General features: G+C 44.9%; 1 protein-coding gene across 2 annotated transcripts in view; it reads left to right on the forward strand.

Annotated features, from left to right (window-relative positions):
- Pdzk1 (PDZ domain containing 1) overlaps positions 1-16,754 on the forward strand; it is a 40,534-nt gene that overhangs the window by 13,406 nt on the left and 10,374 nt on the right. For both annotated transcript variants that reach the window (XM_038310743.1, XM_038310744.1), the window contains 2 exons: positions 9,988-10,199; positions 11,216-11,465. In XM_038310743.1, the coding sequence (XP_038166671.1) occupies positions 9,990-10,199; positions 11,216-11,465 (460 nt within the window). In that variant the 5' untranslated portion in view covers positions 9,988-9,989. The remainder of the gene's footprint in view (positions 1-9,987; positions 10,200-11,215; positions 11,466-16,754) is intronic.

Genomic DNA, 16,754 nt, shown 5'->3' on the forward strand with positions numbered 1-16,754 from the left:
TTTTGCTTTTCCATATGAAGTTGAGTACCATTCTTTCGAGGTCTGTGAAGAATTTTGTTGGGATTTAGATGGACATTTAATCTGTAAATTGCTTTTGGTAAGATTGCCATTTTTACTATGTTAATTCTACCTACCCAAGAGCATGGGAGATCTTTCCATTTTCTGGTGTCTTCTTCAATTTCTGTCTTCAAAGATTTAATGTTCTTGTCATACAAGTCTTCCACTTGTTTGCTTAGAGATACTCCAATATATTTTATGTTATTTGTGGCTATTGTGAAAGGTGATGTTTCTCTGATTTCTTTCTCAGCCCATTTATCATTTGTGTAAAGAAGGGCTATTGACTTTTTTGAGTCAATCTTGTGTCCTGCTACATTACTGAAGGTGTTTATGTGTTGTAGAAGTTCCTTGGTAGAATTTTTGGGGTCACTCATATAAATGATCATATCATCAGCAAATAGTGAGCATTTGACCTCTTCTTTTCCGATTTGTATCCCCTTGATCTCCTTTTGGTGTCTTATTGCTCTAGCTATGACCTCAAGAACTATATTGAATAGATATGGAGAGAGTAGAAAACCTTGTCTTGTTCCTGATTTCAGTGGGATCGCTGGGAGTTTCTCTCCATTTAGTTTGATGTTGGCTGTTGGCTTGTTGTACATTGCCTTTATTATTTAGGTATGTTCCTTGTATCCCTGCTCTCTCCAAGACCTTTATCATGAAGGGATGTTGTATTTTGTTGGATGTTTTTTCAGCATCTAATGAGATGATCATATTTGTTTGTTTGGTTTTTTTCATTTTGTTTATATGTTGGATTACATTGATAGATTTTCATATGTTGAACCATCCCTGCATCTCTGGGATGAGGCCACCTTGATTATGGTGGATGGTTTTTCTGATGTGTTCTTGTATTCGGTTTGCCAGCATTTTATTAAGTATTTTTACATCAATGTTCATGAGGGAGATTGGTCTGCAATTCTCTTTCCTAGTAATGTCTTTGCGTGGCTTGGGTATCAGGGTAATTGTAGCATCGTAAAACGAGTTTGGCAATGTTCCTTCTATTCCTATTGTGTGGAACAATTTGAGGAGTATTGGTATTAGTTCCTCTTTGAAAGTTTTGTAGAATTCTGAGCTGAAACCATCTGATCCTGGACTTTTTTTGGTTGGGAGACTTTTTTTTTTTTTTAAATATTTATTTATTTATTATGTATACAATATTCTGTCTGTGTGTCTGCCTGCAGGCCAGAAGAGGGCATCAGATCTCATTTCAGATGATTATGAGCCACCATATGGTTGCTGGGAATTGAACTCAGGACCTTTGGAAGAGCAGGCAATGCTCTTAACCACTGAGCCATCTCTCCAGCCCCGGGAGACTTTTTTTTTTTTTTTTTTTTTTTGGTTTTTTTTGAGACAGGGTTTCACTGTAGTTTTAGAGCCTGTCCTGGAACTAGCTCTTGTAGACCAGGCTGGCCTCGAACTCACAGAGATCCGCCTGCCTCTGCCTCCCAAGTGCTGGGATTAAAGGCGTGCGCCACCACCGCCCGGCGGTTGGGAGACTTTTGATGACTGTTTCTATTTTTAGCACTTATAGGGCTGTTTAATTTGCTTATCTGGTCTTCATTTAATTTTGGTAAGTATTATTTATCCTGAAAGTTGTCCATTTCCTTTAAGTTTTCCAATTTTGTGGAGTACAGGTTTTCAAAATACGACCTCATGATTCTCTTGATTTTCTCCATGTCTGTTGTTATGTCCCCATTTTCATTTCTGATTTTGTTAATTTTGACATTCTTTCTCTGCCTTTTGGCTAGTTTGGATAAAGGTTTGTCTATTTTGTTGACTTTTTTTTTCGAAGAACCAACTCTTTGTCTCATTGATTCTTTGTATTGTTTTCTTTGTTTCTATTTTGATTTCAGCTCTCAATTTGATTATTTCCTGCCATCTAGTCCCCTTGGGTGAGTTTGCTTCTTTTTGTCCTCAGGTGTTCTGTTAATTAACTAGTGTGGGATTTTTCAGCTTCTTTATGTAGGCATTTAGTGCTATGAACTTTCTTCTTAACACTGCTTTCATTGTGTCCCATAAATTTGGGTATGCTGTGTGGTAATTTTCATTGAATTTTTGGAAGACTTTAATTTCTTCCTTTATTTCTTTCTTGACCCACTGATGATTCAGGTGAGCATTGTTCAATTTCCATGTGTTTGTGGGCTTTTCTGGAATTAAAGTTGTCGTTGCATTCTAGTTTTAAGCCATGGTGATCCGATAAGATACATGGGGTTATTCCAAATTTTTGTATCTTTGAGGTTTACTTTGTTACCAAGTATGCTGATCAATTTTTGAGAAGGTACCATGAGGTTCTTTTATGTTTGGGTAGAATGTTCTATAAATGCCTGTTAAGTCCATTTGAGTCAGAACATCTGTTAATTCCCTTATTTCTCCGTTAATTTTCTGTCTGACTGATCTGTCCAGTTGTGAGAGTGGGGTGTTGAAGTCTCCCACTATTAGTGTGTGGGTGTGGGGTTTAATGTGTGATTTAAGCTTTAGAAGTGTTTCTTTTACATATGAGGGTGCCCTTGTATTTGGGGCATAGATGTTCAGTGTTAGATTTCCTCTTGAAGGATTTTTCCTGTGATTAATATGAAATATCGTTCTTTGTATCATTTGATTGATTTTTAGTTTGAAGTCGATTTTGTTAGATATTACAGTAGCTACACCAGCTTGTTTCTTAGGTCCACTTGATTGGAATTTTTTTTTTCTCAATGCTTTACTCTAAGGTGATGTTTGTCTTATCTTTGAGGTTGAGGTATGTTTCTGGTATTCAGCAGGATGGATTCTGTTTTTGTATCCAATCTGTTAGCCTGTGTCTTTTTATAGGTGAGTTGAGTCCATTTATATAAGGGATATTAATGACCAATGATTGCTATCTCCTATTAATTTAGTTTTTGTTGTAGGTGATGTTATTGTGTGTGTGCTTTTCCTTTCTTTGTTATTTGCTGCTGTGAGATCATCTATTGTCTGTGTGTTTGTGAATGTAGCCAACTTCCTTGGGTTGGAGTTTTCCTTCTAGTACTTTGTGTAGGGCTGGGTTTGTGGCTACGTATTGGTTACATCTCGTTTTGTCATGGATATCTTGTTTTGTTCTTTTATGATGATTAAAAGTTTTGCTTGGTATAGTAGTCTGGGCTGGCATCCATTGTCTCTCTCTCTTTTTTTGGTTTTTCGAGACAGGGTTTCTCTGTGGCTTTGGAGCCTGTCCTGGAACTAGCTCTTGTAGACCAGGCTGGTCTCAAACTCACAGAGATCCGCCTGCCTCTGCCTCCCGAGTGCTGGGATTAAAGGCATGCGCCACCACCGCCCGGCCCATTATCTCTTAATGTCTGCTTAACGCTTGACTGGGACCTTCTGGCTTTCATTGTTTCCATTGAGAAGTCAGGTATAATTCTGATAGGTCTGCTTTTATATGTTACTTGGCCTTTTTCTTTTACAAGTCTTAATATTCTTTCTTTATTCTGTATATTTAGTGTTTTGGTTATTATATGGTGAGGGGACTTTTTTTGATCTAGTCTATTTGGTGTTCTATAAGCTTCTTGTATCTTCATAGGCATATCTTTCTTTAGGTTGGGAAAGTTTTCTTCTATGACTTTGTTAAATATATTTTCTGTGCTTTTGAGTTGGATTTCTTCTCGTCCTTCTATCCTTATTATTCTTAGGTTTGGTCTTTTCATGGTGTTCCATATTTCCTGTATATTTTGTGTTAAGCTTTTGTTAGATTTAATGTTTTCTTTGACTAGTGAGTCTATTTTCTGTATTGTATCTTCAGCGTTTGAGATTCTCTCTTCTATCTCTTGTATTCTACTGTTTATGCTTGCATTTGTGATTCATGATCATTTTCTCATAATTTCCTTTTCTATAATTCCCTCAGTTTGTGTTTTCTTTATTGTCTATTTCATTTTCAAATCTTGAATAGTTTCTTTCATCTGTTTAATAGCTTTTTCTTGGTTTTCTTTAAGGGATTTGTTGATTTCTTTCAATTTTTTGTTTGTGTTTTCCTCCATTTCTCTGAGGGAATTTTTCATTTCCTCTTTAAGGGCCTCAAACATTCTCCTAAAGTTATTTTTTAGGCCATTTTCTTCTGCTTCATCTATATTTGGTTCTTGTTGTTTTAGGGTCACTAGTTTTTGTTGGTGTCATGTTGATCTTTGGGGTGTTGAATGTGTTCTTACCTTGTCAACCCTTCTTTTCTCTGATTGGTGTAGTTGGGGCTGTCTGTGACTCTGGTGATCAATCTTCCAGGTGCCAGTGGATCCAAAGCTCAGATGGTTGCTCCTCATGGTAAGCAGGACCATGGTTCCAGTTACCCCTGAGGTCACTGGTTGTTCCTGGGGGGTCACTCTGTGCTGGGGAGGGGGTAGCTCTGCAATCCCAGGGATGTTTGGGCCTTCTCCCAGGGAGGTTGCTTGGTTGGGTCTGCTCCCACTGAGGTTGCTGCCTTGGGCCTGCTCTGGCAGAGGTCACTGGCTCAGACCTGCCCCTGCGGAGGTCCATGGCTAGAACCTGCTCCAGCTGAGGTCTCTGGCTCAGGCCTGCTCGTGTGTGGTGGCTCCCTTGTACCTGTTCCGGTGGAGGTTGCTGCCTGGGGTTGCTCTGGAGGAAGTCACTGTCCCCCCAGCAACTTTCATAAAGGAAAACATTTAATTGGGGCTACTTACAGTTCAGAGGTTCAGTCTGTTATCATCATAAAGGGGATCATGGCGGCATGCAGGCAGACGTGGTGCTGGAGACGGAGCTGAGAGTTCTACATCTGGACCGGCAGTCAGCAGGAAGAGATAGTAAACCACTAAACCTGGGCTCGAGCTTCTGAGACCTGAAAGCCCACCCCCTAGTAATATGCTTCCTCTAACAAAACCACCCCTCCTCCAACAAGGCCATACCCAATAGTGTCTCCCCGTGGACCAAGCTTTCAAACACTTGAGTCTTTGGGCGTCATTCCTATTCAAACCAGCTCTGAACCCTTATGTGACCTGACTCTTGTTGTTGTTGTTGTTTGTGTTTGTTTGTTTTTTAAGACAGGGTTTCTTTGTGTAACAGCGGTCATGGAACTAGCTCTGTTTACCAGACTGGCCTCGAACTCACAGAGAGGCTCTTGTGCTTTTGAGCCTGAAATGTTTCGGGGAATCCCACATTCTGTCTCTGTCTGGAGCACAGTCTGTGTTCCTGTCAGGCTTCCACTGAAGCTGAGATTTTCAAATCCTTTCAGGAGAGCATGCAGCTGCTGTTTAAAGGGCTCTAAACACCTCTTTCCCCACTTCGGTCTGGGTTGGCTCATGCACATTCAAGCCTGTGACATTTCTTAGTAGGACATTTCCACCCACATGAAACATTATCTCGGAACAGAGGCTTCAGATGGAATTTTGCGTGGAGCAGTCTGACAGGACAGACAGGCCTTCCCACAAACCCACTCCCAGCAGGAATAGTGATAACAGTTCCTTACCTTCCTCCAGATAGCCGTCAGCTTCCAGCCTCAGACACATGAACGGAGGCCAGCTGAGCTGGACCTGCTGGCTGTTTGGGTCTGCCTTGGGCTCAGGAGCTGTCTTCTGGCGCTGTCCGTGACTGCTTTTCTATGGGAAAAGCCTAGTAGTTTGAATCCTTTCTACTCTGACCCCTGGCAGAAGAGCCTCCTAGTGCACCTGAGTTCATTTTCTCGCCTTCCTAATGTGCAAAATGCTCTGAGCTTTTCTTCTGGACCTCGGTGCACCATTCGTTCTTGAGAGGAAGAATCCAATTGTTTGGAAGAAAATAAAGTCTGAAGGTGAGAGTAATGTTATCAGAAAGAGTGATGGACAGACACCTCCGCGCCTTTGCTGTCTGCCTGGCCAGGGATTGGTTGGTTCTTTGCTGTCTGCCTGACCAGGGCCTTCATTCTTGCTGTCTGCCTGGCCAGGGCCTTGGTTCTTGCTGTCTGCCTGGCCAGAGACTTTATTGTTTTTCCACACACAAACAACTTGGTTGCCAAAAATTGACTTTTCCATGTCAGTTCAGACAGGAGTCATGGCTTCCTTTCCTCTCCAGTATTTTGATAATTGGGAATAGTGCTGCTTTGGGATATTCTAGATATCTCCAAGTCTTCACTAATTACCTACACACCCACCATCAAGGCCTGGCCCTCAGATTTCCTCCTCAAGAAGTAGATGAGCTGGGGGTTGAAGAAACAGGAAGCAGATCCTTAAGCACAGTGTCCTAGTTAGGTCAAAGCTCGGAGTCCAGACATCTCCATGAAGCAGCAACACAGACCTGAGGCCTGGACTGATGTAGGAGCCACATAAAGCCAGGATGTGGACTAGATAGAAGCAGGAATGGAGGTAGAAGAATGGAGCTAAAGTGAATGGACTCTCTTAAATACTATAACGGAAAGAGGTTTTTGCCCAGGGGGTCTCATGTAAGACCAGGAATTTGGAGTTTTGGGTGGCTTGGTTGGGGTGATGGTATCCACTAATCCATGTCGGGGACACCTGCTGATGGAGGGACCAGCACTAATCTGTTAGTGACTGGGTCATTGTAATGGCAGGCATGGCAGGAAGTGGACAGAACTAGAAGCACTGACCTCTCCCTGTAGGCATGATGACATTTCAGAATTGCTGTTGTTCTGAACTAGCTCTAACCCTGACTTTAGCCATAGCCGTGGGAAAGAACGGTGACCTCGTGTACCTGAGTCTCTTCAAAGCTTCAGCCACAGGTCTCACTGTTCTCAGACCGGCTGTTAGAAACTCTGAACAGCCGCCCAAACCAGACACAGCTTGAGATTGTGCCAAGAAAGAGTAAACTCACATCTTTCTGGCCTGTCGGGCCTTTGGGTCTCCAGGGAGATGGGAAAACATCCCCCAGTGGGGAGGGATTTCACATTTTCTCTTTGGCCTGCAGAGGAAGAAAGGAGGGATCCTGTGGTGGCCAACCCAGGGTGTGAGACAGCTGCGTTTTAAGGTAGATGCCTTAAAAGCAAACATTCATCTGTCGACCAAAAACACAGCCGCTTCTTTTGATGAACGCACAGAACCCAGCACCCTTTATTCTGGCTGTACAGGCACATTCTGAATCGGAAGCCTGTGGATGAGGCTGCCCACTGTTTACCTGGAGGAACTAAGAGGGACGACGGATGCCTTCAAGGCTTTCCAGCCCCATGGAGCTGAAAACTGACGAGGTCTAGAGAGGAGCTCGCCTGTGCTGGGAAACAGATGGTGTGGGCAGGCTGAGCAGAACGAGGAGCTCAGAAGCCAAAGTCAGAACCAGACTAGAGGTGGGCAAGCGAGGAGAGCCGGCTGGCGCTGGCTGCACTTGGCCCCTTCCTCCTTCAGGGGCCCTTTCCGGGCTGTGCCTTTGATGTGCAGAGCTGCTGTGCTCTCCAGGGTGTGAGGACGGCCACAGGTATCCGAGGCTTCACTCTTCTCGCCTCCAGGTGCCTGATGGGGCCATTTCTTGGGGTTTTTTTTTTTGTTTGTTTTTTGTTTTTTGACCACAGAAATTTTCACACTCAGCTTTGCAGAGAGAGAAGAGAGGGCTTGAGGCACCCAGCCACAGGCAGTGGTGCTCTTCCTGTCTGCTCGCTCTGCTCTGCTCTGTGGGAACCAAGGCCTAACGGCATCTTGAGTGGCCACAGCAAGGCCTCTAGGGAGCCTGCAAGCGTCATTCTGTCCCTCCATGTCTTATCTAGTCACCTCTTCCTGTCCTTCCAGAGCAAAGGCACATGTTCACAAGCAGGAGCTGTGCCCTAAAGACAGCTGAAGGAGCTGGCTGCAGCCACCTTGGCCCTTTGCTTCATATGCCAGCCTTTTGCTGGGCTGACCCCACTCCCACTCTCCTCTGAAAGCACAGGGCTGAGCGGGAGGCCTCAGAGCTCCTAGCGTTGCCCCACTTCCCTTAGCAGTGAGGACCCAACCGCTGTTCGCACTTTGTGCCTTTTCTCCTCTGGTTGACCCAGGCTCTTCCCTGTAGCGGCAAAACAGGAGGAGCAGGATGGGTGGAGACAGATATGGCCTTGGGGTGGGGAGAGCCCCTAGTCTGCCATTGGCATCTTTTCTTGGGTACCCTTACTCCGACTAGAAACTTCAGGACCACCTACGGCCATTTTTGTCCCTTCCTCCCAATCTCATTTACTATTTCACAGTTTCATGTGTATATGCCATGTATTTTGATCATGTCTCCTGGTTACCCTCCTGTTCTCTGCTGCTGACCCTCTCCTACTTCCCAAGACACTCTTTCACATGTTCTTGTTGTGTGCCCCACTTGTGTTTGCACCAGCCAGGGGCACGCCATCTTTTCTATTGCATCACCAACATGATTAGCAGGCTCTGAGGCTGGCTTCTCTCCCTCCCCCTCTTTTCTCCTCCTTGTCCCCTTCCTTCCTTCCTTCCTTCCTTCCTTCCTTCCTTCCATCCTTCCTTCCTTCCTCCCTCCCTCCCTCTCCCTCTCTTTCTTTCTCTTTCTTTCTTTCTTTCCTTCCTTCCTTTCTCCTTCCTTCCTTCTCTCTCTCTCCCTCTCTTTCTTTCTCTTTCTTTCTTTCTTTCTTTCTTTCTTTCTTTCTTTCTTTCTTTCTTTCTTTCTGTTGTTTGAAGTCTGCCTTGCCCTGTCCTGCTTCACCCAATTCCCACTAGCCCTGCTCTTCTTGGGAATTCATTTCTCCATGGAGCTGGTTTTCTTTTTCCCCAACCCATTCCTTCTTCCCAAAGTCCCTTTCTTGTGCCATCTTGTATCTCTTAGCTCTTGCACAGTATGACATACACCACATTTTTGTAGATGGAGACTGCACTTTTGTTTCCCAGCTGCCCAGACCCAAATAATCACACAGAAACTCTATTAATTACAGCACTGTTTGGCCAATGTCTTAGGCTTCTTACTGGCTAGGTCTAACTATTAAATTAACTCATTACTATTAATCTGTGCATGCCACAGGGTTGTGGCTTACTGGCGTGATGTTACTCCTTCAGCAACTATGTGGCATCTCTTATTCTGCCTGTTCTCTTTATATATAGATATATCTGTTTGGATTTCCTACCTGGCTTGACTTTGCTAAGCCATTGACTGAAATAGCTTTATTCATCAACTAATAAAATCAACACATATTCAGAAGGACACCCCACAGAACATTTTGTTTTAAAAATGTAATTATGAAAAAGCTATTTCCCCAGATTTGAAAGGCAGCACGTAGTTCCTCTTATTCATGGGCTAGAAGCTGACAGACTCATCAGACACTGTGAGCGCAAGTGTGCTTCTCAGAGGTGGCTGTGGGCAGAGCACAGGTGTGAGAAACTTCTGGGGGCTGGGAAGACAGACCTGTTCTTTAAAGCGCTTGCTGTGTGAGCTCTGCGGGGACAGGAGTTTGGAGCCCCACAAACCCTGTGAAAGGCTGTGGTGTATGTCTGCAGTCCTCATGCCGAAGTCGCAGCGACAGAGGACGGCTGGACCTGCTCGCCAGCTACTACAGTCAGAGCTGTGCACTCTGGGTCCATTGAGAGAATCTGTCTCCATCAGTAAGATGGGGGAGGGATTAAGAAAGATACCTGACAAGACTGGTTTCTACACATATGTGTGCGTGTGCGCACGCACACACACACACCCTACCACCACCACCACCATCACTACCACCACCGTCACCACCAACCCCAGCACATGCCCAGATTAAGTCTATTATTCTGTCTGCTAATTAAAATAAGGTAGTCTTGGCTTCCAAAACCTCCTGGATCCCATGTTTTTAGACTGAACCTCTTTGGGACAGGGGACAAAGGTGAGTTTGGTTGGAGCTACTGAAGCTAAAGTACCTGTGGTAAGTACTCAGCTGAACACATGGTTCTGAACCGCAGGTGAAAAGGCCATTCTTGGGGAATGGGAGTCCTGGCATTGCTGCACCGCACACAACATAACGGAACCGGACAAGCAGAGATATAGGTTTCACGCTCCAACCAGATTTCCTTGTCTGTGGATTTACCCATTTGCTTTTAATCACAGAAATGGCCTCTGCCTTCAACCCCAGAGAGTGTAAATTGTCCAAACAAGAAGGGCAGAACTATGGCTTCTTCCTGCGCATTGAGAAGGACACCGATGGCCACCTGGTCCGGGTGATTGAGAAGGGGAGCCCAGCGGAGAAGGCAGGGCTCCTGGATGGGGACAGAGTTCTCAGGATCAACGGTGTCTTTGTTGACAAGGAAGAGCACGCACAGGTGAATGGACACTTGGGGTTCTGGCACCTCTTCGGCTCCACATCTCTGTGCACTCTGGAGCTTGGTTCTCCTCTGGATGCCGCTGGTTCATGGCGGGCAATCTAATTGCTTATGATGAACTGAGACCTGTAGAAAGTATTATGTGGCCAGCCTGACTGATGACCTGAGGGGTTCAATCCCTGGGACCTGCGTGGTGGAACTGAGAACACTGATTTCCTGTGCCGTGGCATGTGCCCTACTATAAAACTGATCAATCAATTAAACACTGTTAATATGTAACAGTGTCAGGTCAAATATGCATTGCCTGCTTGCTGCAGGCTAGACAGCTTTCTCTGAATAAGCTATAGCCCTCAGCACAAGCCCGTGAGGCATGTGTGATTGCACAGATGAGGCAGCCACGTGCTGGTGACGTAGCTTCTTCACATTCGTGCAGTGACTATATGGGAGAGGGGGTCCTCGCCCCACTTGGCCATCATTCCCCTTTTGCTGCACCATGCCACCCCTAGACCCGAGAAGCCCCGCTGTGCTCTTTTGACCTCCCTAATGCTGAGACCTTTTAATACAGTTCCTCATGTTGTGCTGCCCCCAACCACAAGATTATGTTGGTTGCTGCTTCATAACTGTAGGTTTGCTACTGTTATGAATTGTAAATATCTAATACACGACCTCTGGGGAAGTGTTGTTCAATCCCTCAAGGGGGTCGCAACCCACAGGTTGAGAACCACTGCTCTAGCGCATTCATCTCTGGGAAAGACCAGTCCTTGTAAGGACCTCATAGATTCCCATGGTGCCAGGGTCCAGTCTAATCCTCGTGTGTGTGTGTGTGTGTGTGTGTGTGTGTGTGTGTGTGTGTAGTGTCGGGGTAAAGGTGTCTGGTACTCCTTAGGGTATGGGTGTCAGGTCAGCTGCCAGACCTTTAGGGACGCGTGATGCACATCCTCCTCCTGCAGGTGATGGGGGCGGGAGGGTGGTGATCAGGACATGGTATCCTTTTAACCCTTCCCCGTTCTTTGAAGGTGGTGGATCTGGTGAGAAAGAGTGGGAATTCCGTGACTCTGCTCGTCCTGGATGGAAACTCCTACGAGAAGGCCGTAAAAACACAGGTGGACTTGAAAGAATTGGACCCAAGCCAGAAGGAGCCATCTTGGAACGATAAGAAACCAGGCCCTGTGATGAATGGGGCGGTGGAGACGTGCGCCCAGCCACGGCTCTGCTACCTGGTGAAGGAGGGCAACACCTTCGGCTTCTCTCTGAAAACCATCCAAGGTGAGCTTGGGGTGGGCTGAGCAATAGCCTTCCGGAAGATGATGCTGTTACTGACAGTCTCTCTGCAGTTGCGATGAATGCCCACAGCAATGCCACTCTCTTCCTTCGTCTCCAGCATGAATCCTTTCTCTGCAGCTGTACGGAGAGAGATCTGGACTTTGGACAGCTGCAAGACCTGAGAGGGGAGCTGGGCACTCTCTCCCTAGTGTTTGCCAGGCTGGCCCTGAGGCCAGGGTTCTAGGGCTTGGTACCTCTTTGTAGTGTGGAGCTGCAGGCGGCTTCCCGCCGACCTGCTCTCGGCCACCAGCTAGCTTAAAACCCAAAATAACAACACACAAATTGTATTCTTTTAAACACTGCCTGGCTCATTAGTTTCAGCCTCTTACTGACAACTTGACTAACCCATATCTAATAATGTGTAACACCATTAATGGTGTCTTACCCGGAAAGATTCAGCATGTATGACCTGGTGGCTGGCTTCATCACATCTGGCATCTCTCTGAGGAGAGGCATGGCAGTCTGCCTAACTTAAGAGAGGCGTAGCATCTGACTGAGCCATCTACCTCACTTCCTTCTTCCTGTTCTGTCTACTCCACCCACCTAAGGGCCGGTCTATCAGATGGGCTAGGCAGTTTCTTTATTAATTATCCAATGAAATTATCAGATAGATAGAAGACACACCTACATCATTTCCCCTTTTTCTGTTTAAACAAAAAAGAAAAGCTTTCACTTTAACATAGTAAAATTACATATAACAAAACCAGTTATCAAGTAAGAATTAGTTACAATATTTATATCTACTTTATCTTTTATCATAACTAAGGAAAACTATAACTATCTATTTATTCTTCAACTCCATCAAAGACTCCAGAAGGATATAATATTACCTAGGTGAACAAGAAGTAAGCTACTTCCAAAACTCTAGAAATCACAGAGACATCTTGCTACCTGGATAGTCACCCAAAGTACCGTTGGGGCATCCATCTTCAGCCTTCAGGTCCATAGTTTCCATCAGACATTTCCACGAAGCAGGAAATTTCAAAGGCAGTTCAGTCACTTTCTGCTGTGTCCTGCAGAATGTCTCACAGACTCTTTCATGAATCAGGAACCCCAAAGAATCATCTCACATTTAGGCAAGTTCAGCAGTCCTCTCTCTGTGGGTTCTTTGTGTCCAGTTTCTGCAACAGTCCAGGCAAGAGCAGTTTCTTGTGCAAATTGCTATCAATCTCCATAAGGAGCCTCTTCGATGCCCATCTTCCTCTTGAAGTAGATTGGTGCTGCCAGGAACAGACATGTCTCATTGTCATAAAAAGTCCTAAGTTATTAAGACATTTAAATGCGATATTCTGTAGTCTTTGAAAGATATAAAGAATGCCTATTTAACTTAAATATATCTCTATATATCTAGAAAATCTAACTAACATGACTATTAGCTTTACTATTATCGATGATTATCCATTAACAACCTATATTTCCTAATTATACATTACATTCTTAAAAGAACTACACAATCACAATACCTTAATCAAGATCAAAAATACATATAACAAGATTGACCTTAAATTAATATCATTAACCAAGATTCACAACAATCCAACTTATTTATATCTATATCATCTCCCCCTTTAAATGTAAAACAACATTTATAAACAATATCTGGGAACATGGGCGCAGTTATTTCTCTCCAAACTGCTTCCTGCTGAATGGGGGCGCTGTTAATCAGATCTTTCATGGTGTAACCTGTGTGCTAGGTTCATCTCAGTCATCAGTTGGGTGAAGTAATTTTTTTGAAGGTGTTCACAGCAACCTTTCAGGAGGGCGTGGTCTATCATACCATATTGGGATAGAAGCAATCCATAGGGTCTCATTTTCTGTAAAAACAAAAGAAATTCCTTTCCAAAGCATCATGTCCTTAGATCCAAATTCTGAAGTCAAGGTATTTTCAAAATATCTATGTTGAATTAGTTCAGCAGTATTTATAAACAAATATCTTTTAGCAGCTGTTGCTTCTTCCCCAGCATTCAAACAATTCAAAGAGAGCATAGCATACAGTATCAAGATTCTCTGTGCATTTTCCATCTTTATGTGGCTTTACTTCAACCTCTATTTCTTTTATTTTTACTTTTACTTTTTGAGACAGGTTCTCTGTATATCTTTGTCCTGGGATAACTCTGTAGACCAGGCTGTCCTTGAACTCACAGAGATCTGTCTGCCTCTGCCTCCCCAGGGCTGGGATTAAAGGTGTGTGCTACAACACCTTGAACTCACAGAGATCCTTCTGTCTCTGCCTCCCAGGCATTGGGATTAAAGGCGTGTGCTACCACACCTTGAAGTCACAGAGGTCAATCTACCTCTGCCTCCCAAGTGTTGGGATTAAAGGTGTGTACCACCACAACAAACTACTTCCTTTTTCTTTCTCTTTTTTTAACTGTAAAAACTTTAACTTTTAGCCTGCATGTATTTTTAACTCACTGTAAACCATTTAGAGGTTTTCTTTGTCTTTGAATCTCTCTTTACTGTATATCTCTCTTTTTCTGACCACACGAGTCTTTAATTTACCCACCAAAATCGGTAGAACTAAAGCCATAACTTTGGCGGCTGGATCCAGCCCATGCCTTAGCTTTCTAGCCTCATGGCGGAGGTACCCGCAGAAGCCATGTTTATTGCCACAACTCTATGGCATTTCAAGGTCCCTGCCAGCAAGCAAGCTGCAACAGTGTCAAACAACAGTCAGGACCGCCTGCTTGAAAGAGTCAGAGTTTGTCCTGGCAGTACAGACCAGAACGCCAGCATTTTAAAACAGCACAACTTTTTTCCTGCTATGGCTGAAAACAAACAAGCATGCAGTCAGCTTTTATCAACGCCATTTAAGTGTTTCGTAGCCGAACCTCTTAAAAGAGCTGCAGGGTTTTGCAGCTAAAGCTGAGTCAGGAAGCCTCTCTTAGATAAGAGCGCTTGCTCAGATCCGAGAAATTGCTGCTATCAAGAAAACATGCTTTACTCTATTCTTTCCCAAGCTTTCTCAGGTTTTCTGTAGATTCAGTTATCCACGTTGGCGCCATTCTGTAGTGCGGGGCTGTGGGCAGGCCTGCTTTTCATCCTGCCCAGCTCCTGGCCGCCGGCTCCTGCACGGCTAGCTTTACACCTGAAATAATTACACGGAAACTGTATTCTTTTAAATACTGCCTGGCCCATTATTTTCTGCCTCTTACTCACATCTTGATTAACCCATATCTAATAATCTGTGTAGCACCACAAATTGGTGCCTTACCGGGAAGTTTCTAGCGTACATCCATCTTGGGCTGGAGCTTCATTGCGTCTGGCATCTCCCTGAGGAGAGGCATGGTGGTCTGTCTCACTTAGGAGAGGAGTGGCATCTGACTGAGCCATCTACCTCACTTCCTCTTCCTGTTTTGTCTACTCCGCCCACCTAAAGGCTGGCCAATCAAATGGGCCAGGCAGTTTCTTTATTAATTATCCAATGAAATTATCAGATAGATAGAAGACACACCTACATCACCTCTTCATTGTTTTATTTCACGTTCCCTTGGTTTTCAAGACAGGGTTTCTCTATGTAACAGCCTTGACTGTCCTGGAACTCGCGCTGTAGACCAGGCTGGCCTCGAACTCACAGAGATCTGCCTGCCCCTGCCTCCTGAGCGCAGGAATTAAAGGTGTGCACCGCTATCACCTGGCTTCATTGTTCTTTTCTAGCTTCCTTAGGGTGAGACCGATATCTCTTTTCATGGCCCAGAGAAGCCAAGTGGTCATTCACTTAGTCGACAAATATTTGAGCATCTGTTGCCATGTTACAACCCCAGAGCTGCTGTGGAAACCCTGTCCTCCTGTGACATTAGAACACTCTCAGTCGAAGTCCAGTCTCAATTGTCCCAAGCTGTGTCCCTGACCTATGCTGAAAAGGACATACTTGAGAATCCCTGGTCCTCGGGAAGACCTAGAGGTCCTGTTTCTGCAGTTTCAGAGGACCTCATTGTCTCCTGGAGACCCCTGGAAAACTGGCCAGAATCAGGAGTCATGCTCGCTGGCTGGCTCCATCTTTAGTTGTTGAACAGAAGAGGTTGGTAGGTCCAGAAAAGATCTTGACATATAATTGCCTTTCAGAAATTAGGTTTATTACAAGAAAGGGCCATGAGGTGAGTGTTTGCTCATTACTTAAAGCTAGTGTTGCCCCTGCCCACATTCTCTCTGGGACTGGAGAGGACTGATGGCCGGTTGTGTTTGATGGAAAATAAAGGAGAAGACCATTTGACAGTTTAAAAGGGTTTTCAGAGGTTACATGACCTCTAACAAGAGACAGAAATTAAAACCATGAGAGACAGTCCTCACATCTGGACTATTAAACCCAGTGGTGTTGAGGGCCAGAGAACCTTGACATTTCTTAGAAATATATTAGTGGTAAAATGGTGTTAAACAGAGGCAGAGGACTGGTGAGCTGGCTCAGCAGGTAAAGGTGCTGGCTGCCCAGCCTGCTGACCTGGGCTTAATCCCCAGAGCCCCCCTTGGTGGAAGAGAAGACTAACTCTGAATTCCACGTGCATGGTATGGTGCGTGCATGTGTGTGTGTGTTCATCCACAGACACAGATACAAAGTCAAAATTCAGTCTACTCAGTTGGCGCTTGTGCTGACGCCTGCAGCAAGGCAGTCTGCCAGCTGTGTGGAGAGAAGGTTTTCTTCACCCAAACTAAGATAATGATGGCTGTAAAAGAAACCAAGCACAATTGGTTTGGAGAGGAAGCTGACATAATTGCCTCAGGACTCAGGTTTACTAGAGTGAGAGAGGGCATTGAGGCCGTGATGGGGCCTCGGGGCGGATAACACAGTATGTGGAGAGTCAAACATGGTGAGGTCTTAAAGGGAGGGGCAGGCTTCCCCTTAAAGCCTGAAGAGAGAGAAAATGAGTGAATGAATGAATGAACGGGATGAGAAAATGAATGAGTGAATGAACATGAGAAGGATGTTGGGGGTGGGGCTGCAGCACCTCTTCAGAGATCGCTTTTAGAGCTATCTCTGAGCCCAGAACGAAGGAAAGGTCTGGCTTTTTATTACCTTTTAGGGGTGGTGAGGAGTTTCCCATCATGGAATTTAGTTCAGCACGGCCACGCGTGACCAGGAGCATGGAGGACCCAGGTACCATAAAGCTAGAGCTGGCGAGTCCCATCAGAGGTGCTTCTAACTCTGTTCCAGAGAGAGCCGCAGGGAGGCGTGATCTGATCCTTGGCCCAAAGGTGCTATCCATGTGTTCTAATGGGCAATATGGGAACTGTTAA

Source organism: Arvicola amphibius, chromosome 14 (assembly GCF_903992535.2).
Source record: "Arvicola amphibius chromosome 14, mArvAmp1.2, whole genome shotgun sequence".
In the NCBI taxonomy this organism is placed as follows: domain Eukaryota; kingdom Metazoa; phylum Chordata; class Mammalia; order Rodentia; family Cricetidae; genus Arvicola; species Arvicola amphibius.